Source organism: Apis cerana, linkage group LG5, assembly GCF_029169275.1.
Source record: "Apis cerana isolate GH-2021 linkage group LG5, AcerK_1.0, whole genome shotgun sequence".
NCBI classification, from domain to species: domain Eukaryota; kingdom Metazoa; phylum Arthropoda; class Insecta; order Hymenoptera; family Apidae; genus Apis; species Apis cerana.
In genome coordinates this window covers 12,263,266-12,287,864 of record NC_083856.1, presented here as the reverse complement: position 1 = coordinate 12,287,864, position 24,599 = coordinate 12,263,266, and the positions used below count along the sequence as shown (strand labels likewise).

The following is a 24,599-nucleotide window of genomic DNA, read 5'->3' as shown; positions in this document are numbered from 1 at the left end:
TGGGAAATTGCGGGAAACTGTGAAAATTTGAAACTAGTAATTTCTAGTAACTTAATTAATTATATCAATTTGTGTCCGGATATTAGTATTGTCAAATTTATCTTCATAATGGATCGATGATTGAATAATCTTCTATATTTTCATTTTAAATAGTATATCGGAATTTTTCAGGAATTTATTTTAAAAATTATATTATATTATTATATTAAATATTTTATAATTAATTCGTTTTTAAGTCATCAAGATATAAAATTATATTTTTTAAATTGTTTTACAATTAGATAAATTAGATATAATTATTATTATTATAGAAACAAAATAATCAAACTTTAATGTGTACAATAACATTTATTTTGGACAATATATTTTCACACACAAATATAAACTCTCTTCTAAAAAAATTAACAATTACGCTATGTTAATATAGCGATTACAATCTCTTAATATATTTGAACAGGAAATATATGAATTTCAACTATATTAAGTTTATCAAGTGTCAACAGAAGTTCGTTGGATTTTTAAATTTATTTAATTAATATACACACGCGATGAAAAAAACATATGTATTCATTTTAATCAAAATATTTATGAGTTTCTACATCTTTCTACAATCCATCTTTTAAAAAATTATCCAATTTCATTTCTAAAAAAATGACATATTTTTTAATGAAAATTATTGTTAGAAATGGAATATTCATAGCAATATGGAATTTGAAATTATCATAAAACAACAAATTTCATCTTGTGGCTATTTGTGATCTTTTTATCTTTTACCTATAATAAAAATAAAATTAATTATTACTCAAGATGCTATAGATAAATTTTAAAATTATAAATAAGCATCTTACTCAATTAAGATAAAATTGCCAACTCATAATAATTTCCATTTATTTGGAATCTGACGAACTTTTGCAAGCACTTAATATACATTATATTAAATATTACTAAATTACTAAAAATAAAGCTATAAAGCATAATACATAGATAAATATTTTATACAGTAGTTATGTTAAATTCAATTTTATTAATATTAAAAAGTAATTAATATTTTATTCAAATTTATAATTTCTAAATAAAAATTATCATATTTAAACAAAAAACAAATAAATATGCACTAAAATATTTTTAATAAAAATTTGATAAAAATATTTTAAATAAAATTTTAAAATTAAATTAAATAAGTAATGAAATCATGAATTATTTATTTTTAAATATTAAAGTTATTATTAATTGTTTTATAAATTATATTATGATTGATAATAAATAAATTTTTCTTATTTCAGGCATGAAATAAGAAATTTTATCATCACATTATCATCATATTATTCTATTAGAAATTTGGCATAGATGGTAACAGAGTCACTTACATTGGACGGATCTTTATCTCATCTTTGATGTCAAATTATATTTCAGATTTTATGAAGTATTTGAATAATGTATTTTTGATTATATGTTGTTATATCGAAGACATACGATTATATGTATGACTCTTTGTACAATAATTGGAAATACACATGCAAATACTAAAGGCTAAAATAAATATCCCAACAAAAATATAAATCCATAGTTGAGGAAATCTTCCAGGGAGCCATAAAATTGTAAATTCTACTATTTTTTCTTGTGTATCTAAAAATACAAACCATGAAACATAATTAAGAAAAATATCATCATAAGATTAAGATTTCATAAATGAATATAATTTTTCTACCAATATAAGCAAGTCCATAACCAGTATGAGGAGTACCCATTCTATATGAACAAGTAGGTATTTGCAATTCATGAATATCACCTACATCCATTCTTAATTGATATAATGATGTTTCATAGGGAGGTAAAACCCATATCTCACTTAATTGGTCTGTCGCCGTATCTAAACTGATACGCATAGCCTTATGTTCGTGTGCAGTAAAAATAATTTGGGGAGACAATTCTTTCAGTACCTAATATTAAAATATTAAAATATAATTATTATAAAAATTGAAAATACTATTATTTTTTAATAAATGCATAAATTTGACATACATTTTGAACAAAGGTACCAGGCATAAACAATAAAGGCATATGACTAAGTACAACATTTGTTGTATTTCGTTCTGCATAATCATTAAGAAAGGCATCTTTAGGTGCTTCTGGTATTGTATGAGTTAATCTATTTACCTAATAAATAATATGCATATTAAAATTCATCAATAAAATCTAGAATATATTTGAAATATTTATATTTTTATATTTATATATACTTTTTATTACCTTGAAAAATGTTACTGTTTTATAAACTAAAGTATCTGGTTGACTATATGCAAAATTAAATCTTTTGTGAATATTGGATGAAATTGTATCTTCTTCTCCCCCAATATCATTGTCTCCAGGTAGATAAATTTTCTAATAAAATAAAAATTATTTTAATATATTTCATATCATAAATGATATTAGATTATATATGATATATACCATTATATGATTAGGCATTTCAAATATGGAATCTAATCTTCTTTTATAAGCTTTAAAATTATCTGCATTAGCAATATGACCTTCATCCATGAGATCTCCCAGAAATATAACAACATGAGGATTAGAGTGATCTAATGCTTTGGAAAATGTTTTCTTTAAGTACCTGCAAATAATACACTGTGGAACAAAATGTCAATGTTTATATTTTATAGAAAAAATCAAATTTATATATAAGAATTATAATTTTATATAACAAATTAATCATTATTCGTACTTGTCACTATCCCATCGTGCTATCCAAGAACCAAAGTAATTTTCATTTTTTTCTCCTAATATCTGAGGATCGGCAACAAATAGTACCTTGACACATTCTGAACATTCTCGTGTCGACCACTTTAACTTTTGTATATCATACACTGAAAATTCATTGTAAATTACAGCAGCCAGCACCAGAAAACCAATTGCAATCATCCTATTCTTCAATCTATATAATTTATTAAATAAATTATTTTATTAAAATTTTTAATAAATCAAAAATTATAATACACCATTTTATAATTCTAATAATTGAAAAAGAAAATTAATTAAAAATAATTATTCAATAATTATATAATGATCACACTTCACCTGTTTCGTCGTAACATTTTTAAGTTTTCTAATGTTATTTGATTGCATTGGTAATTTTAAAATCGAAGTAGATTAATTCATTTTTTACTGTATTCAAATATTTTTACTGTATTTCAAATTATAGAAAACTTATAACATATTCTCGTTTATCTACAATACAATAATTTAATTAATTATAGATTATGCAATTATGAGAAGTAAATTTCTTAGTTCCATATTTGTAATTATCACGTTAAATAATATAACAACTGTGCAATAATCAAATATTCGATCTTGAAATTGATTTATCCTTACAAAAATTAAAATAATATACACAAATTTCGTTTGAATCATGCTTGGTTGAATAAAATCGATATTTACAAAACACTATGGTATCACAGAAGAGATATAAAATAGATCTAACATTCAATGCATTTTTTGTCCTATGCTTTAAAAGCCTTGAAATCTTTTTATTATTGCAATATCATTTTCAATGTTATTGAAAAAAAATTGCAATATTGATAATGATTGAATTGAAATTAAATTATAATATAATATCATTAATATGAAATTAATGAGAAATAGGAAATAAAGAAATAAGCCAAATATTCTGTTTTAGGATTTAAATTCATTACCGCCGAACGGTATCAAACATTCTCGTTATATAGAGAGTTTTGTGAAATCATCATTCTAAAGATATTTTATAATGCCGACAATATAATATAAATTGTTAATAATATACATTTTTAAAAATTAAGACACATTGAAAGAAATAAGTTTTGAAAAAAATATAATTGAATTGATTTTGTATTTATAATTATGTATAAGAACAAGTATAAATTAAGAAAATAAAAAGCGAGATAAAATAAGAATTGATTATTAGTGTCATCTTTTGGTTGCTTTTAGAAGATTATTTGAAAAAATGTTTGAAATGATATTTCAAAGATGGCACAAAAGATCAATTCTTATTCTCTTTATTTTTTTTTTTTTATTATTTTCTATCCTTTTTTATGTGTTTTATTTGTAACATTCTGAAGATGGCACTGATTTCTTAATTTTTATCCTATTTCCAGTTTTCCCATTATTTGCTGTTCTTGTCTCTCTCGTGAATTGATTCTATTTTGTATTCTTTTTTTATAAAATTAATCAGTGAAATTTAATAAATTAAATTCATATTATTCTTATCATGGGAAAACGAAAAGCCAGTGATAATGCAGGAAATCCGAATCAAGATTTATGCGATTTTTTGATAGGTAAATTATTTTCATTAAATATTTATTAAATTAAGATTATTGAGAAAAATTAGTAGAAATTTTAACCATTTTATAAAATTATATATATATTATACTATTAATATAATATTATTAATTTAATTACTTATAACTTTAAATCTTTATGTCATAAAGTTATAAACTTTGTAATTTTAAATATTTATGTTATAAAATTTTAAGTTAATTGAAATTTGAAGTATATATTATTAATTAATTTTTTTTAGCAATTGATATAAAATTTATATAATGAAATTACAGAGCTAGCAAATTATGAACGAAATGTTAGCAAAAATATTTATAAATATAATGCTTATCGCAAAGCAGCTGGCACTTTAAGTGGATTAACAGAAAGAATAAAAAGTGGACAAGAGGCAAAAAAATTACCAGGAATAGGAGAAAAAATTGCTAAGAAAATTGATGAGTTTTTGAGTACTGGAAAATTACAAAAATTAGAAGATGTACTTATTTATTTTAATTATTTCTTATTCGAATTTCTTATGTTTTTAAATTTATAATATTTTTTTAGATTAACAAAGATGAGAATAATATTGCAATAAATTTATTAACACGTGTATCTGGTATTGGACCTGCAAAAGCTAAAGAATTATTAGCTGCTGGTATTAAAACTTTAGATGATTTAAAAAAACATGAGGAAAAGCTTAATCATCATCAAAAAATTGGGCTGAAGTATGTATATAATACAATAGAGAATAGATTAATTTTTATTATAATATAATTATTTTTAGATATTTTGAAGATTTTGAAAAAAGAATTCCCAGAAAGGAAATTGAGCAAATTGAAAAAATTATGAAAGATATTATTGCAGAGTTGAGTGAAAAATATATTATAATTATTTGTGGAAGTTATAGACGTGAAAAAGAAGATAGTGGAGATATTGATGTTTTATTAACATATTCTGCATATACATCTAAAGAACAAAAATTAAAGAAAGAAAACTCAGTCTTAAAAAATGTTATAAAATCTCTCGAAAAAAAAAAGTTAATTGTAGATACAATATCTCTTGGATCAACAAAATTTATGGTATATTAAATATTTAATTAAATTTAGACTATGAAGAAATTTAGAATATGTAAAAATCTTTAATTTTAGGGTGTTTGTAAAGTACCCGGCAAAAATAAAAAACCGTTTAGAAGACTTGATATTCGATTTGTACCTTATGATCAATATTATTGTGCTGTACTTTATTTTACTGGAAGTGATCTTTTTAATAAGAGTATGAGAGCACATGCTTTGGAAAAAAATTATACTTTGAATGAATATACATTAAAACGACTTACATCTGAAGGTATAGAAAAATGTGATAAAAATTTTATGATACACGCACACGCGCGCACGCACACACACACACACACACACACACACGTGTGTATATATATACATATATATATGTGTGTGATGCAGGAACTCCAGGAGAGGCAGAAAAAATTACATGTGAAGAAGATATTTTTCGAATTTTAGAATTGCCATACAAGAAGCCAAAAGACCGTAATTCATAATAAGCAAGGATATATATATTTATTATATGTTAAGAATTTCTTATATACTCTGTATGAAGTGATTTTATTTTTCCTTACTACTAAAATAATGAAAAAAATAAACATTTATTTATTATTTTTATTTATAAAATTAAATAACATTTTTAAAATTATTTAAAGCTAATATAATTATTTTCCTGCTCGATATTCGTTAATTAACATTAACAACGTCCTCAAATGCAAACATATGCCATTTATCCTTGTTTATAAACATTGTTTTTCTTTGTGTATAATGTTACCTTGTTTTTTTTTCATATAATGTTAAATTGTTATGTTACATTGTAAGTAAGAAATGTTTAATTCGTATTAAGCCATAAATATATTTAACATTTTGATGCATATATTTTTAAACTGTTATGATAATATCTTTCCGATAAAGAAGATATGCTATTATTGTCCATAAACTTGTTGTCCATAAGTTCATAGCAAGAAGAGATGCATGGGATGGAACAGCAATATTCCATGACCATGGAAATAAATCTTTTGTTAAAACATGACCCACGTAAAGAAAAATTGGATTTATTCCTATAAAAAAATAATGAATATGTAATTTTATATGAAAAATATATTTGTATATACAATAATTTTTATATGTACCGGCATAAACGAATGGAGCTCCATTCCAAAATTGCTTATAATCGATAAGGACATATAAAAGTGCATACAATAAGAAGGCAAAACTGGAACAAATCAAAACGTATGATAATGTCATCATCCTTTTACTAATTGGAATAATTCCTCCTTGAGTTTCGAAATTACATAAAATTCCAGCAATGATACCCTACAAAAATATCTTCTTTTCATCAAAGGAAAGTATTTTATATTTTGAAAAATTTATTTTTAATTTCTTACCGTAAATGCTGTCCATAAAAACCATCTAATTACTCTAGAATTACATTGATAGTACAATAATAGAATTTTACCAGCATGAACTCCCAAATAGACAATAAATATAGCTGATATAGTGTTCATCAAACCTGTAAGTTAATCATAATCGTATATTAACCAATATATAAAATAATATTTTGTATAATTGTATTTAATAATGTATATTTAATCATTTTTACCTTCAGGATCATAACGTAAAATTTGACCATAAAGAAAATTTTCTGTATGATTGTATGTATGATTTCCAAAGATTAATCTATCTATATAACCAGCTGCACCTGCAGTACAATTCATATATTTTCCACGAAAATGATATTCTCCACCAGGACCAAAATAACCCTTTGGACAATTCGATATAGGAAGAAGAAAAGTAATCAAAGTATGTGTAGTCACAATGCCAGCCATAATCAACCACTGAGGCCAGCTTTCTAAAATATCTCGAAACATAGCGAAACGGCCAAACTGGTGTAAGATATCCTAATAAGTTATTTTTGATACTTATCAAATAAATATAGAAATTTTTTATAATAAAAAGGACTATACACTAACCTGAGAATGAGGTTTCATAAAAATTGTTTCTAATATGGCGCATACAAAATACGATACACCTAATAATTGAAGAACACCGGGAAAACGAAGATCGTGTAGGGATTCACTATCCTTTGAATTCAACATTAATCCAAGAAAAATCAATATTGCTGATCGTCGAAGACAATATAAAGTTATTTTAATACGTGAAGTTGTTAAACGAAGTTCTGTGCGTTTTGAAACAGTTATCATTAATCCCATAATCCATGCAAACCTGCAAATTATTTGTTATATTATTTAAAGCATTAATTATAATATAAACAATTCCTTACCAAGGAAGTACTAAATCAGCTATTGAAAGTCCAAACCATGCACTATGATTAAAAAAGATGTATTTTCCTCCTCCATTATTCACAAATATCATCAATAGTATAGCAATTCTATAATAATATAAATAATATGAATCTGAAATGACAACTATGAAGAAAATATGTAAGAATATAAAAATACCCTCTGAATGTGTCTACTGAATGTATTCTTGTGCTGAATTTTGTAGTTCTAACTACTAAATTTGTTGCATTTTCTGCTTCTTGAAGTCTATCTAAATCCTAAAATGAAATTGAATAAATAAAATGGAATTATAATAATATATATATTAATTAACATCAAAATATATACATCATAAATATTATTGGGTGATAATTTTCCTCTTATTACTCGTATAATAACTTTAAATGTTGTCCATAAAATTGCTAATAAAACATATATTATAAAAGCTGCTAAAATTGCTGTAAAAGAAATAATCTATTAATATTATATAATTAATTTTAAATACAATAATATATTAAAATACAACTTACGGAGATAGCTCTCTGTTGGTTCATGTAATACATAAATATTAGAACACAAAGAAGCACTTGATATATTCCATCCATAACTACCATGTTCTTTGAAAGTATAAGTTGTACTATAAGAGAGATAAAAAAAAATAATTTGATATAAATAAAGAAACAAATATATATTAAAAAAAATATATAATATAAAAAATATATATTATAAAATATAATATAAAATATAATAAATATTATATATATTTAGAAAAAGATACTTACTGACAATATTCATAAACTCTGTCAGCTTCAATAGATTGATAATATATATGTAATGGATATTTTGTGCTTATTTTTAAAGTTGTATTACTATGTGGTTCTAAAGTGGCTATTGGAATACCATTTCCCTATAAATCAATAATTACAATGAAATCTAAATATATTTATTTATATAAAATATATAAATTAACTTAAAAAAAATAAATACATACTGTATAAGCTTCCCATGCTATTGCATAAAATATAACAGGATTAAGATATAAATTTAAAATACTGAAATAAGCTTGATCTATACCAAGTGAAGTATTTGAATTTAAATAAGGATTCAAGGTTGAGTTTATCATTTTGAAAAATATAAAATTTGAATTTATTTAGAATAATTACATTTGTACGAGAAATTATATTTTTACAAATTCTCTCTTAATTTATCCCATAAAATAGAATCATAACTGAAATTAAATATACAATATTAAAATAAATATATCATATTATAATTATTTTTATTATATTATTTTCATTATAAAATGTAATAAAATATAAAAATTTTTGGAATATATACTTATATACTTTGATTCGTATAGTTCTTCGAAATAATCCATACACAAATTATTATTTTGACATAAATTGAAAATGCATTTTAATTAAATGCGCAATTTCTTTTTTTTTGCAAAGATTAAAGTATATGAAAGAAATATGAAAAAGAATATATGATCAATTAAACTTCCTCATTTTTTAAATAAAAAAATTATCTAAATAAATTATTATGTAAAGAAATGACAGTCAATTGAAAGACATGATCAAATATTAAAAAATATTTAAATATAATATAATTAACAAAAACAATCATAAAACATATTAAACTGCGAATGAAACTTTTTGCTTCAAAAAACCAACTGTGACACTTAAAGATTAAAAAAATAATTAATCTATCGAATTGTTATATTTACGTGATTTCGTTATTAAAGAAACAAAAACTGTTAAATGTTGCTTCGTTGATACAATATTGATGAACACAGGAAAATATGGCGGAAACCTCTTATTTTTGTTAGTGTAGGTAAAAATATATATAAATATAAGTAAAATTACATGACAAAGTCCATATTGTCATTTAATGTTTTATTACATATATTTGAATATTTATATTCATAATTGATAGTATTAATTTCAATTGAATTTAGTTTGAAATATTAAATATTTTGAATTTTTTATAAATTTTGAAGAATAGAATAAAAAACTTTTAAAAATTAATAACTGGAATTAATTGATTTGAAAATTATACCTATGAAACTTTTGTATTTTTTTTTTTATATTGTTGAGTTTTTATCCTTCAGTTTAATTAAACAATACATTAGTGCGCCAAATTTAAATTACTTTTTAATTACTTTATATTTAATAAAACTGTAGCAATATAATGATAATTTGAATCGCATTAAAAAATAAGTTTTTAAACGATAAAATTTAAAAATAATCAATTCTGTTATTTCAATAAATTTTTAAATTTATTCAATTTTATTTTTCAATAAATAAATTAGAATAAATTAGGATGATAATATCAAATTATTCGCTATGTATTTAGAAACAAAACAATAACTTATTTTTTTCAGAAAAAATTAAAATTATAATAATATAAAATTTTTTTTTAAATAATTGAAAATTTCTTTGATAATAGAATAAAAAATATATAATATAAAATATAAAATAATTTTATTTAAGTAATATATATTTTGAAATATAAAAATATATTATAAATATTTCATATTTTAGAATGCATAATTAATAGAAAAAATTAATATTAATATAATATTATTATTTTTTAAATTTTATTTTATAATTTACAATTTTATAATATAATATATATCAATATATCATTAATATTAATCATAATATATAAATTATATTGATAACATATGAAATATATATAAATGTAAAACAATATAATACAAATGAAACAAAAAATCAAATAATTATGAACAATATAAGATATGTTTTCATCATTAATTTATATTACATATAATATATTAACAATACTGTTTATCGATAATTTTAAATCATAATTAATAAAATTGCCAATTCTAATTTATTTTTAATTATTTTTATTTAATATTATTATTTTTATCTAATTTATATACAAAATATTTATTTAATGCAATTTGATTTTATTCTACATTTAATCTTATTTTATAAATTATTATCAATATATGATTATATTTTAAGATTAATTTATAATGAACATTCATGATTAATATATTCTAAAATATAGAATCCTAAAAATATAGGAATAACATTTAATTAATAACAGATTTCGTAAATAACTCCAATATTTTCCTTTGTAAAAACTTTTATTTCGTCTTATTAATAAAAAACAACAAAACCAATCATAGAATACATAGAATGGTCGTAGAGTGCAAAGTGAGGTAGAAAATTCAGTATCAAGTTCGTAAAAAAAGTAACTAGTTAAAATTTTGAATAAAGTTACTTTAAAGTTACTACTTTAAAATAACTAAATTTTTAAAATAATTTTATTTAAAATGCTTGAATAATATTTATTCGTAGTTATCATAATTGATATAATATCGGTTGATTAAATTGATTAAAAATCGATGCTTTGAATAAATTATTGAAGTAATTTATTATTGAAGTAACTTTATTCTTAATTTCAACCATTCAAATTTTTCCAACTGCGACGCAACGATAATGTTGGATACGTATCTCGTATTTAAACAAACAAGTGTCGAAAGTTCAAACAATGTGTCGAAAAAAATTACAATAAATAATTTGATTACAATGAATATTTTAACAATTTTAACAAAATTTTAATAAAAAACAATTATATCGATTTATAACTTATTCGAATAATAAATAAATTAATTAGTTGCTGAAATATAATTAATTTCAATATTTTATAGTAATGCTTAAAAAAACAGTACTTATGTACTATTATTATTTTCAAAATTATTCAGAAAGAATTAATGAAATATATTATTTTTTGTCCATTGTAAAAATTGGGATATTATCGACAAGTTGTAGCGATTGTTTATAAATATGCAGCCTTAAAAAATTTGGATAATCAAAATCAAAAAGATAAATGACTTTACAAGATTAAATATCAAATGCGAAAAAAATTGATTAGAGAAAAAAATGTTAAAGTTGCAGAAAAACATGAGAAGAAGAAAATGAATTCCGAAAAAGAGAAATGAGAGATCAAATATAACAATAAAGTATAATAGTCAAGTATAATATTCTGAAACAAAGTCTTTTTCATTGACTATTTTTTTTTTTTTTTTTTACGTTTAAGAAAATACGAAAAAAATTTCAAATTTCAAATTTTTATTAATTATATTCAAGTCATATTCTGATTTCAATATTCAGATTAAATCTCAATTATCCAATTTATTGTATTAATTTCGAGAATTTTTTATTAAAAAATTGATTTACTTAACTTATTTCAATCGATTTTTTCAAAATGAAGAAACAAATAATTATAAAAATATTATAAAATAATAAAATAAAAATTGAAAGCTATATAAATTAAAAAATATTGTGGAAACAATAAAACAATGCATAAGAATATATACATATATATATATATATATATATATATATTGTTTTAATACATGTAATATATATTAACACAAATGCGAAAAAAAAGTTGCAGAAAAACATGAGAAAAAGAAAATGAATTCCGAAAAACATTTATTCATATATAATATATATATATATATTTATATTATTATTATATATTTATATATTTTATATATATATTGCTCATCTGATAGTGAATGATAATGATGATAAGCTATAATTTCTCACTTATATAAAGTATAAATATACAGTACGTCCAAGCTACATCATGTTCATAATTCTGTTTTACCTGTTCACTCGTTCCACTATCTATTTTTGGAATTACATGTTTAGGAGAATGCACGAAATCGACTATCAAGATAATCAATCAAATTTGAACGAATCGAATGAATCCAATAACGAGGTAAATATTGTATTAAATTGCACACGTTTCACACACGTTTTCTATCTTATTTGTGCATATTTGGGAAAAGTGATCTCTGTATTAATATTTAAACAAACATTTATTATTGTTGCTTCATTCGTATTGTCGATCATTTGTTCATGAGCATTTTTTTTTTATTTAGTGAAAAACGATCTTCGAAATCGCTATCATATGATTATGATAATGATAAACTATGAGAAACAGCCGATAATTTGAAGCTAAATAGATATACTTAATATAAGACAATAATTTATATTTTTTTCAAATTCTTATATTTTATTTCGAAGCTTTTATTCTGCCTTTGTATGTATGGGGATGCATAATATGTACATAAAATGTTATTCATAATTACGTTTTATATAAATATAAATTTTTCATAGAGATTTATATATTTATAGAATATTATTAGGAATACAAACACGTATTCACGTGTATTTTCGCCTAATTATCATTATTACCGATGGAAGTATCAAAGCTTCTGCAATGCGAAAAGATTTAGAATCAATTAAGTTAATAACTTATTCTTTTGTGTTATAACATGTTGAAATAATCTTACATTTTATCAAATTGTTCAAAAATTACGTATAATTAATATGTAGTTAATAGTTAGTTTCAAAAGTTTAACTTTATTAAATTTAAATTCGGAAGAAAAGAATCTAATAAAAATTTAATTCGAATATTTTCATATCGGAATATTAGAATATTATAAATTCATAATAGAATACTAAAATATATATATACGTATATCGTTTCTCTTTATTGCTTAGATTTTTGTCATTGTTAATTAATTTTCTGCAACATTAAAGTGAACCTTAAAGTGAATTATGTTTTCTTTGTGAAAATTATAGCATTATTATCGAGATAAATGAACGAATTGAAAATACAAAAACAAAGAGAAATCACATTGATTGAATTTGAAAATGAATAAAGTTTTATTGATCGAATTGAAAAATCATTTTTTTTACGAATTAAAAGATATAATGGCAAAAAAAAAATGTACATAATTTATTTCTAAAACTAGAGATTTAAAATTTATTATCAATTTTAGAGAATTTAATAAAATAATAAAAATACTATTAAATAAATTGCTATTTAATTAAATTTGTTGTAAATATCTTTTGTTTGTAAAAGTAACGAAAACAACGAATTGATAATTGCGAAATACACAAATCCTATTATTTTCTCATTTATTTGTTATTGGATCGGAAGTGACTTATTCTTTGTTATTCTTATCAAAGTATTAAATGAGAAAAAATAAATCGATAATAAACATTATAAACATTAATTAATTTTTAACCAAAGATTAATAGATATATTCTATTGTATATTAAATGATGAAACTTATCATTATTCACATATATATATTGTTAACACTTAAGATAATTGATTTAAGATAGTCAATAAAAAAATGAACTTAACAATTAATTTTTTAAAGGTTGAAAAAATTATAATTTTGAATAATTTTTTTCTTGTACATACAATACAGATTATCAATTTTAGTTTGTCTATTCATAAGAAACTATTGTAACACACTGCACGATAAACAATTACCACTTATTCTTTAGCTAAGAACATAATTATATATATATATATATATATATATATTAAGTTCAGCGATTAATTAAATCAAATATTAAATGTCGAAATTTCAAATCAAAATTTAGCTCGATCATTGATCGTTCGAAGAACTATACTTTTTAATTTAAAATATATTCTTTAATGAAAAGTTAAATCAATCGTTCAAACGATCTTATAGAACATTTTCAATCGCGATAATTTAAAAATTTTTAACAAAAATTGAACCTTCAATTCTTCGCATTATATTAGAAATTAGAAAATTAAAGATATTTCGATGTGTATGAGAAATCAAACAAAAGACAATACGGCCTTTTGCCATTGCAGAAATCCGTTTTATCATGTTTTATCATTTTTGTTCGATAACGTATTCATTTTATCGTAAAACTATCAAGATTTGAAAAAAAAAAGAAAAAGATCACGTGTCGAAGAACGATGGGTCACGAATCGATATTAGATATTATATGATACTATAAATTGAGACAATTTTAACGTGAACATAATATTTAAACGAATAATGTCATTATTACTTTTATTTTCTATTTCTCTAATTATTGTATTATCAATTTTAAACATTCCTTTAGCATTCCTTACGATCATTGAATCACATTTGGATGACATCATGAACTTAACCTAAATTTCTTTTAAATTTGTCGCTTTTAAATCTTCTTCTCATAAATAATACTTTTTTCTCTTTAATAATTTAATTGTAAAAACATTCGATTCGTCAATATATAACTTATATGCATACAATCTTTTATTCATATAAAATGCAAGAGAATTATAAATAAATTCACTCAATTAATTAATTTAAAAACGAAAGAATTAATAAAAAACTATTTTTTTCTTACCTCGTTTTTGATCTTTTTGTAAATCTTGAGAAATAAATTTTACAATCTTTTTTAAATAAATAAGATTTTCAATAGAGAATATATGGATGCTATGAAGCGAGTGCGCTATGCATTGCATCAGGAATGAAAGATAATTAAATTGTGAACTAAATTAAAATTTATGAAAAAAATGAATATTTTTAATAGTTAATTTTTAATTAATTGAATATTACATATAAAACAATTTTTATACATCGAATATTAAATATGCACATAATCGATTTATTATATTATTATAAAATATAAAATATATTATTAATATAACAATCGTGATACAATTTATACGTTAATATCATTAAATTGACAAATTATTGTAAAATATAGTCAATTGTTGGGAAAAATTTGGATAAAAAAAATTTTGAAATAAAAAATATTTACAGGCCTTTTCTGAATTGACAAATTTCGGTGAAAGTTCCAATGTGAACGATGTGACGGATGCCGAGATGTTGGGAACATTAGCACTTGAATCAAGAATTTCACATAATCAACACAAAAAGTAAATGAATTTAAATTTAAATTTCTTTTTTTTTTCTTTTGCGTTTTCTTTTGCATTTTAATTGATATATATATATATATTAATTAATTACAGCGAAACATTGATTTTCATTACAGATTCGCCAAATTCGTTACGCCAAAAGATTCCCCTATCTATTCGATGACACAGAAAAAGCGCGGCAAATGTGTGATATTCAATCACGAAAAGTTCGAATATGAAAGAGAATCACGTCGAAAAGGGACGAAGTACGATGAGGATGCGATAAAGAAAACATTTTCTGCTCTTGGTTTCGAAGTGAAAGTCTATAACGATTTGAAGGTCAACGAAATTATGGAAGTCATTACGAGTTGTACGTAATCAATAAACAAATTTGTATATATTTATTCGTTATACTCTCTGATTCTGTTTACGAAATAACGAATTACGAAAAATCGAATTAGAAAAAAATCGGAAACATGGATATTTTTAGAATGATGTGGGATAAAAATTTCAATCTTAACGCTGGTTTTTCAAAACTTTTTTTTGAAAAAGAATTTAAACGTTTTTATCGATGAGTTTCATAATCAAAGAAAATTTTTTTCATCTATGAAGGTTATAATTTGCTTATTGTTGAATATACTCGAAGAAAAAAGTGTATATTCAAATTTTTTCGAGTTTTCTCATTTATTTAAAGTTAATTATTAATTAAAATTTCGACAAAGATGAAATAAAATTGGAATCTTATAATCTCAATAATAAATAGATGTTCGCTTTTGATTAATTCAATTACGAACTTTGACGAATAAATATAATTTTTTCTTCGATATAAGATAGAAATAATAATATGTTATTTTTCAGTGCAAAATGAAGAACATGATGATTGCGACTGTATATGTTTCTTTGTATTAACTCATGGTAAAATCGGTGATAATGTATCTGCGTACGATATGACTTATCCAGTACAGATGATTTGGCAACCATTCAATTCGGATAGTTGCATATCATTAGCTGGTAAACCAAAACTATTTTTCGTACAGGTAAAAATATTGCAAAAGTCGTGTGAATACTTATCGCTCTAACAAATTATTTGTGATATAATAATGTATAATTATTTACAAATACTTTTGTTTCTTTTTACGAGATTATTGTTTCTTATTTCTATTTCTATTGTTTTTTTCTTTATTAGGCTTGTAGAGGTGTAGCCAGCGATTCAGGTATTCAAGGTAGATCCTGTGGTACAGATTCAGACGAAATGACTTATATACTTCCTACGACTGCAGACTTTTTATACGCTTATAGCACCATGGAAGGTATTTTCTTTTATTTATTTATTTATTTTTTTTTGATTATAAATAGAAAAAAGTATTTTTTTATCTAAAATGAATTTTTATAGCATATTTATTCCGTTTACAGGTTGTTATTCATTTCGTGATACAAATAGAGGTTCGTGGTATATTCAAACTTTGTGCAAAGTTATTAATGAGCGTTGGAAAGATTGCGATATGTTAAAAATGTTAACAATAACATTACGAAAAGTTGCTACGGAATATTCATCTCAACATGATGAATTGGATAAAGACAAGAAGAAGCAAATGCCTACTTTCACTTCAACATTGACTAGAGATTTATATTTTAATTCGAAATCCGCGGAATAATAACGATTTGTTTCTAACGAATTGAGAATTTTAGAAGAAAATCCATCATTACTGTTCAAATCATTAGATAAGATAAAAGGAAAACAAAAAAAATTATAAAACAAAGTTAAAAGTATCTATCATCATCATTTTGTATAAATTATGGTAACGATTCATCGTATCGTTACAATTATTAGCTAGGTTAGAATATTATCGCTCAATGTTTAAAGAAAACTGGTTACAATTATTACTGTAGATCTTTTTGAAAATATTAATTAATTTACTTTAATTACAAATTGATAAATGCAATAAACGAATCAATGAAAAAAAAGAAAATAGATTAATGGGATTTAAGCAAGTATTGGAGGAAATAACCTTGAATAATTAATAACTAACGTTGGGTAAATTTTATTCGTGATAAGTGCTTTTATTGTGATAAGTGAGCAAATGTGCGTGAATAACTTAATTATCTCGCCTAGATTTACGATTTTTAACTAGCTAATTTTCTTTTATTAAGCCATTAACTTTATTATAAAAGAGAATTCATTGTTTCCACGAATGAAGCTTGTCACAGGAACTTTGCCACATAATAAGTAATACTTACTATTCTATTCAAAAAGTTGATGAAATTACGTCAAAATTACAGCAAAATTCAATTCTCTCTCAAATAGATGGTATCTTCGAAGTAATCTTATTTCGAACGTATATACTCGTCCAGTGGTATTTTTATCTTCTTATAAAACTTTATTCAGAATTTTCATCGTTTTATACTTTCAATGTCTGTAATTAGATACCATTTATAAATAATCATTGATTTTATAACTTTCGTTACATTTGTTTTTGGCTATCACTTCATTTTTTTTTTTAATCGAGTTTTATGAGAAATTTCTGATTGATGAATTGTCATTCAGTGGTAAAAAATGATAAAAAAAAATTCAAAAATCGTGACAAGCAAAAGAAATATAGACAAATTAATTTATAATTAAAAAAATAAGTTATATTCCTCAGAATAAATAGGCAGACAATTAAGGTGACAATAAAATAATTATTCTTTTTGAATAAAGAAAATAAGAAAATTCTAGACATCTGAAACAATAGATAATAGTATTTATTGAATAATATTTGATGGTGACATTTGGTGAAGGGCTTTAATAATATGATATAGGCAGACTACAAATTAAGAAATCAGCTAATTGCATTGACTGATATTTTAATATTTATAAACCTGTTGCATACCTTGGTACAAAATTTTTGAATGATAAAAAAATCTTATTTAATTGTATCATATAATTGCACAATTTACTTTCAAAAAGTCACTGATAGAAATTAATACAGTTACATTAATTTATATTATTTCTGTCAATAGTCATATTCTTTCTCTCTAATTTTTCTTTTTGTCATTTCACATAAAATAAGTTCACATAAAATACTGCCTTGAAAAAGAACAAAAAAAAGAATTACTTTTTTGATTAGAATTGTGTTATTTTAATAAAATATTTTTTCTTTATATTTTAAATACTATTTATATTGTAACTGAACCTCTTTATAGATGAATTCCAATATAAGTCGAAAAATTAATATTTCTAAAATTAACAGATAATATGTTGAAATATATCTTAAAATTAAGGAAATAATGTAGATTTATGTGATCTCATATCTTTTGTAAACAATTAAATTAAACACGCATATTAATTTAAATATATAATTATAATTTTCTTACAATTATATTAAATTATTTTATTTATGAAAGATCTCATCATTTTATAAATTTTGTAAATTTCTTTTAATGTAAATAAATTAAATAAAGAAGAGTGTTCAGAGAAATAAAAACAACTTTTCTTTTTCTATACTTTTCTATAATACGAGATATTACGTATTATTTATTAGTTTATTTGAAAAATTAATTTTTACAAAATTATTTTCTTCAACGAAGGATTGTATTTTCTTTCTCTTCAATTTTTTGAACTAGTAAAACTTCCTCTTGATTCATGATTTCTATTATGTTCTTTTTTTCAATTTTTTTTTTCATTCAAAGATTTTTTTCTTGAGTACTTATTCCTCTCTCGATCTCTCATCGATATTTAATCGACTTTTTGATCCGAAATGAAAAAAGCTCGTTAAATGAGAAATATTCTGTCACTAATTACAAATTGATGAAAAAAAATCTGTTTTGAGGATTTATTTCGAAATGAAATTTTGATTTGAAATTCTAGAACAATTTTCAAGAATTTTTTTTTTTGAGCCATAGTTTCGAACGAAAGTGATAAGATATGTTAAGTTTATGGTATTAAAAAATGAAAACAAATCAAGTTTATATTTCATATATTTATATATAAAAAAATTTTTTTCTATAAGCAAATAAAGTTTATTGATATAAAAAAAAATTACGATTTAAAATTCCGTAATCATGAAACTTACCTTAATAATAAGACTTATGACGAGATATATGAACAATTTTGTAATTTCAATTTATATTTTCTTTTAAAAATTGGTTATCTGGAGTTATCTATTGAAATTTCCGTTTCATGTTTCCAAGGTTATTCTTATAATATAAATGATCCTTATAAGTGAATCTGATTTAAATCTCTCGTAAATGATGAAAATTGATTCGATACAATATAATCGCTATAATTAAAATTATCATTCTTGTTCGAAATATGTTTAGCAAAAAATATTATTCTCATAAACTCTTTCTAAAAATTTTTTGAATTTTGAGTAGTTTTTTATTGAAAATACTTTTTCATTAATTACTTTTTTTATACGAAACTATGTGTTTTCTTTTTTATATTCATGATTTTGTACATTCTGATTTTGTACAATACCTTTTTGTACATTCTGCTGTGCTAATAATAAATAGCTTAATAATAATAAGAAGCTTCGACTTCCAAACGAGAGATGGCGTTAATCGAAAATTTTCAATCGCATTCTAACTTATCAACAAAATGAATTTCAGATTGTCAGTTTATTGTTTAAATTTAACGATCAAAGAGTAGGAAGTAAGCAAAGTACATACATATATTTTATATACATTTTATATTTTTATATGTAAAGTATGTATCTTATATATATTTTTACACATCTTATATCAATGGTATGTTTATATATTTCTATATCAAATATATCATATTTTATACATCAATAATTTTTAGTGCAAATTTATATTTTTTATTTCAAAATTTTAGTTTTCTAGAATAGAAAATAATCCGTAAAGATACGTTGGCCACGAATTCTTTGGAATTTTAATAGAGATTCTGTATTAATTTTATATTAAAAGAAAATGATCCGAGAAAAATTAACGTACTAAAGTTTTTTAAAACTTTACAATTTTGTTCGATTTTCTCTTCGAATTTAATAACGAAGGAAACAAATGATAAGGTGGGTTTTTAAAAGAATTACGGAGATGCACATAAGGAAACGGAATAATGTATTCCGTGCGACATTCACACGTCCCATTAAATCAACCGTTCACCAGTATGTTCGCAGTTCCGCTTGACAAACATATCCCCACAGACATTATCCCCAATGTGGCTAATAAACTGCGTCGCAATATTATCTATGTATCCGATCTGGGATATATTAATCATCTAGGCGTTGTTCCATAACCAAGAAATCGCCGTTATCACGTGAATTAATACCGATTGACATGGTCAGCGTTTTAATCTGTTATTTCTGATCTTTTTAATGAAATTAATAAAAGCAATTGACTCAAAAATTTTTACATATACAACGTAATACGAATATGTTCATATACAACATATATGTAATATAGATAATACATACGATATTTCTACTTCGATAAATGCTATCCATATTGACTCAAAATCCTAAACCATTCTATTGTAACCATTTCTATGATAAGTCAATTTTCTAGGTTAAGGAAGAAGAAAAAATTATTCCGTACAAAATAATCGGCGCAATTATAAGTAAAAGGTCGATTAGCAATTTACAATCCTCCGACCACACTTTTGCCTCCACTCGACGATGATCGTGAGAAAATAGTTCAATCAACAACTTCCTCTAACGTGAATTGAATTGACGAAAATGCTCGGAACAACACGCGTGCGTCCATAATAGACAAACGGAGGACGATGACCAGGCTCATAGTCGATGCCAGTGAAGCACTTTCGGCGTCGACGGGAATTCGTTGGCTTTGGGATGGACCAGTGGCGGAGTGGAGCGGAACAGGAAGGGGAGACATGGTTCTGGTACGGTGGAGCGAACGTAAGAGTCCAGGAGTTTGCGCGAACAGATCAATACTTCCCCCGCGCGTGGATATCTCCTCCTCTCTCTCTCTGTCTCTCTCCATCCACTCGTTTCTTCTCGTAAAAAATCTCCTCGTTGATCTATCCTATCCTCTTTCATCTCCGTTTCCTCCTATTTTCTCTTTCTCCGTATTCTTCTCGCTTTCTCCATTTCTCTATTTTTTTTCATCCTTCTATTCGAGATCTGACTGAATAAAGTTTGGCAAATTCATCGCTATCATGAAATATATTCGTATCTTTATCTTTTTTTGGAATAATTTTAATTCCTCTTAATCATCAAGGACGAGGTTTGATCTCCTACTAGCGTTATGATTATCATCTTTCTTATTGCCAATATGTTTTCGAAGAGTTCTCATCTTTCTTCGTTATTTATTCATTCTTATCTAGTTTTATTTCGATTGTCTCGATCTATGTTTCCGTTCGCAACATTAACGAAACAAAACAATTTAACTTTTTACAATTGACGAATTCTATGCTTTTCAACTCTATACACTGTCTATTAAAGCATTTAACCAACCAGGGCAAATAATCTCACGTTTTAGTTTTATCTCGATTTTCATCTCATCATCAACTCAACGTACAACTTTCTTCATCCATTTCTCCCTTTATTCCCCCCTCCCCACATCTGTTTATTCTGTTCTTCAGACTCCAACCCGAGTTTCTACCCTTTCTTCCAACGGTAGAGTTCTACTTCTAGGCAGGATTATACACCCGCTTTCATCTTTCCACCCGCGTTCATCGACGCACGTACACGCGTTTTCCCCGCGACGTACGACCCTCTTCTCTATTTGTATCGTAACCTCCTCCCTCCCTCCCTTCCCTCCCGACCTTCCTTTTTATCTTTCTCCTATATGCTTTGCCCCTCCTTTTCTACGCTACGCCTCTCTCTGCGAGCCCTTAGTCGAGCGTCACTGTTTCCGCGTTACAACTCGTGTCGAAGCTATACTTGTACTTATTCATAACGATAAACCAATCAATTTTGATACTTTGCTCATTATAATGCACAAATAAAAGTTATTATGCTATTAAATAAAGAATACGTTATGGGAATGTAACTATCTACTCTCTTCGTTATCGAGATTGAGAAATTATATATAATTCCTATTTCAATTTCTCGAAACGTGAAAAAAAATGAACGATTGTCTCTAGTTTCGTCTCTATCCATCTCTTCGTTCATTGGACAGTTTCCATCCTTGGCTAGAGTTCCTAGATCCTAGATGTTTCGTAGCCTCTTCCTGTCCTTTATATGGAGATACAAGTGTGCGTTCTCGTTTATGAAGAATGATATGTACATATATACGCGTATATATCGTCTCTGTCATACAATTCTCTCGGTTCGTTCATTCAACAACGCACAACAATTTTCATCATTTTTAGATCCTCTTCCTCGTTTTCACCTTCGTCGCATTTCTTTGTTTGAATGCAGATTTCATCTCTCCGTTACTGTTTCCCTTGATCTCTTCCTTTGTATTCCGCTGTTTCTCCGCGTTTACTCTTCCATCCACGACACGCGTGTGCACGTGCGTATATACGTGTATGTTTATGTATTTTCGGCGGATGTATAGATGCATCCTCTCTAATGTTTTTCATTCGTTTTTCTTGGATTTTCTATTTTCTATCCCGTTTCGCCGTTCTTCTGTAATCTTTCGTCCTCTTTATTTCGTTTTAGAGAAAAGTACGTACCAACGTGCGAGAGATCGTTTTGAAAGCATTCTTTGCTGAAAAGTATTTTTTCAATATATATATATTTAGAGCAATAAATATAATTTTGTTTAATCTTTTAATAAATGAAAAGAATTTTTAATTTCGCGAAAGTAACTGTCTTCAAAAATACGATCAAAAAAATGTTAACCAATTAGCGCTAATTCGTATGAACTCGTAATGTTTGAGGTTATATCGCTTCTTTACTTGCCGATATTTGCACTACCATTTTAAACAGCAAAACTATTTTCCGCTTGTACGCCGTTGTCCATTTCCATCAGCTGTCTATATTTTTCGTTTATCCTTTCCTTGCTCGGCTGCCATTCTCTTTCTGCGTTTCTCCCGACTGTCTAACGCGTCATAGGATTTCTGTCAGGTTTTCTATCTCCCGTGTCGCATTTCCTTCCTTTTTTTGCCCGCGATATCTTTCTATTCCTGTCGTAACGGCAACGTTCGTCATGTTTCCCCTCATAATTCGCAATTCTTCTTCTCTTCTTCCTGTAAACAATGCCGTAAATCATCCCCAATTTTTTTATTTTGCATGCTCTGCAAATAACTTTTTTTTTTTTTTTTTACATGTTCCGCTTTAAAATGACGAAGGATCCTCTTTATCTTTCTTTTTTTTTTCTAATTTCTTTTCTCTCTATTTTTTCAACATCTATCTTTTCTTTGTAACGATAAACCTACATCTCGTGTTTGTTATTTTCCTATCTTTCTCTCTCAAATCATCTCGAATTACTTTTCTTGCCAAGTTGCTTTTTTCGATGTTTACAAACAATCGTCAGTTTTTTCTCTCATTTCGTTTTAGCAGAAAGAAATTCCATTCCACAATTTTGCATGAACATGTATCGTAGCTTAGCTATCCTCGTTCCAATTTCTTCTCATCCTTCCACTTTTCATCACTTTCCATCATTTTCTTTCCCTTTACATTTATTATCTCTCTTGATAACTCCCATGTTTATTTTCCCACTTTATCTTTTTTCCTCGTGCTCTTCATCCTTTCCTCTTCTTCCGCTTCATTCTTCTCGATAGCTTTCATTTCTCTCTCTAACAATTTTCATCCCCCTTTCTCTATCACTTTTCTCTCTACCTCATTCTTCCATCCTCTCTTCTTTCCAACTTTTCTATCAACATTTCCTATCTCTCTCCGATATTATCCATTTTTCTCTTCGCCTCCTTTTTCACATATATATATATACAGATATACAATCTCAATATATCTCTCTTTTTCTTTGAGAGAAGAAGGGGGAGAGGAAGGTTTAAGTAAAAGTTTTGCAATAGAAGAGAGAAAGAGAAAAAAGTGGAAAAACGAAGAAAAGGATGAAGATACACATCTTGAATCTCGCAGACAGGATTTGGAGAAAGGTGGGAAAAAGAGAGGAGATGAGGGGAGAGTTTTTCCCCTTCAACCCCGATCCACCAGACACGTTCCCCTGCGCGGCGCATCAGCTTCCATCCTTCTCCCTCTCCGTCTGCGGCACACGTCCCCCTCTGGCTCCGCCGCCTCCACAGCCGTACACGGGATGCTGCGAATCCGGAGTGCTGCGATTCAGTCGTACGCTTGGCTCCCTCGTGTCGCCGCCGTTCTGCTCGCGTACACTCGTCTCGCGCGCACCCGTCCTCGTTAAAAGCGTCCGCGTGTCGCGC

General features: G+C 25.0%; 4 protein-coding genes and 1 long non-coding RNA gene across 12 annotated transcripts; 3 read left to right on the top strand and 2 right to left on the bottom strand.

The window, feature by feature from the left end:
* Nucleotides 1-328: 328 nt before the first annotated feature.
* LOC108003284 (metallophosphoesterase 1 homolog) lies at nt 329-3,531 on the bottom strand. 4 transcript variants are annotated; one of them, XR_001767023.3, is made up of 9 exons: nt 3,373-3,531; nt 3,079-3,228; nt 2,726-2,935; nt 2,452-2,614; nt 2,251-2,382; nt 2,023-2,157; nt 1,709-1,940; nt 1,368-1,626; nt 329-774 (listed from the first exon to the last, which is right to left on the bottom strand). XR_001767023.3 is itself a non-coding variant. In XM_017065447.3 (8 exons), exons 2-8 carry the CDS (start codon nt 3,093-3,095, stop codon nt 1,457-1,459), a joined length of 1,059 nt encoding a protein of 352 aa, XP_016920936.1. In that variant the 5' UTR covers nt 3,096-3,228; nt 3,373-3,531; the 3' UTR covers nt 329-1,456. The 4 variants fall into 4 exon arrangements, 2 of the variants coding, with proteins under 2 accessions (XP_016920936.1, XP_061931369.1); XR_009829828.1 differs by having other exon boundaries at nt 3,439-3,524; XM_017065447.3 differs by having other exon boundaries at nt 329-1,626.
* A 478-nt stretch (nt 3,532-4,009) lies between these two features.
* LOC108003296 (DNA polymerase beta) lies at nt 4,010-5,997 on the top strand. 2 transcript variants are annotated; one of them, XM_062075382.1, is made up of 6 exons: nt 4,010-4,310; nt 4,587-4,786; nt 4,855-5,015; nt 5,075-5,369; nt 5,439-5,634; nt 5,751-5,997. In XM_062075382.1, exons 1-6 carry the CDS (start codon nt 4,244-4,246, stop codon nt 5,843-5,845), a joined length of 1,014 nt encoding a protein of 337 aa, XP_061931366.1. In that variant the 5' UTR covers nt 4,010-4,243; the 3' UTR covers nt 5,846-5,997. The 2 variants fall into 2 exon arrangements, with proteins under 2 accessions (XP_061931366.1, XP_061931365.1); XM_062075381.1 differs by having other exon boundaries at nt 4,030-4,310; nt 5,439-5,997.
* Nucleotides 5,946-9,511, bottom strand: LOC108003351 (heparan-alpha-glucosaminide N-acetyltransferase). Of its 4 annotated transcripts, none has more exons than XM_028669491.2 (13): nt 9,357-9,461; nt 8,969-9,065; nt 8,622-8,858; nt 8,413-8,537; nt 8,161-8,267; nt 7,979-8,088; nt 7,811-7,908; nt 7,633-7,740; nt 7,322-7,574; nt 6,952-7,249; nt 6,737-6,861; nt 6,482-6,665; nt 5,946-6,409 (listed from the first exon to the last, which is right to left on the bottom strand). In XM_028669491.2, the coding sequence occupies exons 3-13, from the start codon at nt 8,751-8,753 to the stop codon at nt 6,231-6,233; spliced, it is 1,719 nt and encodes a 572-aa protein (XP_028525292.1). In that variant the 5' UTR covers nt 8,754-8,858; nt 8,969-9,065; nt 9,357-9,461; the 3' UTR covers nt 5,946-6,230. The 4 variants fall into 4 exon arrangements, with proteins under 4 accessions (XP_028525292.1, XP_061931364.1, XP_016921036.1 ...); XM_062075380.1 differs by having other exon boundaries at nt 6,952-7,234; XM_017065547.3 differs by lacking the exon at nt 8,969-9,065 and having other exon boundaries at nt 9,357-9,511.
* A 2,675-nt stretch (nt 9,512-12,186) lies between these two features.
* Nucleotides 12,187-18,081, top strand: LOC108003290 (caspase-1-like). Its single transcript, XM_017065457.3, has 6 exons — nt 12,187-12,394; nt 15,261-15,376; nt 15,493-15,725; nt 16,214-16,392; nt 16,542-16,665; nt 16,769-18,081. Exons 1-6 carry the CDS (start codon nt 12,260-12,262, stop codon nt 17,008-17,010), a joined length of 1,029 nt encoding a protein of 342 aa, XP_016920946.1. The 5' UTR covers nt 12,187-12,259; the 3' UTR covers nt 17,011-18,081.
* A 1,892-nt stretch (nt 18,082-19,973) lies between these two features.
* Nucleotides 19,974-20,783, top strand: LOC133666131 (uncharacterized). The gene is made up of 2 exons (XR_009829825.1): nt 19,974-20,080; nt 20,172-20,783. It is a non-coding gene; the product is annotated as an uncharacterized LOC133666131 (long non-coding RNA).
* The last annotated feature ends 3,816 nt before the right edge of the window (nt 20,784-24,599 follow it).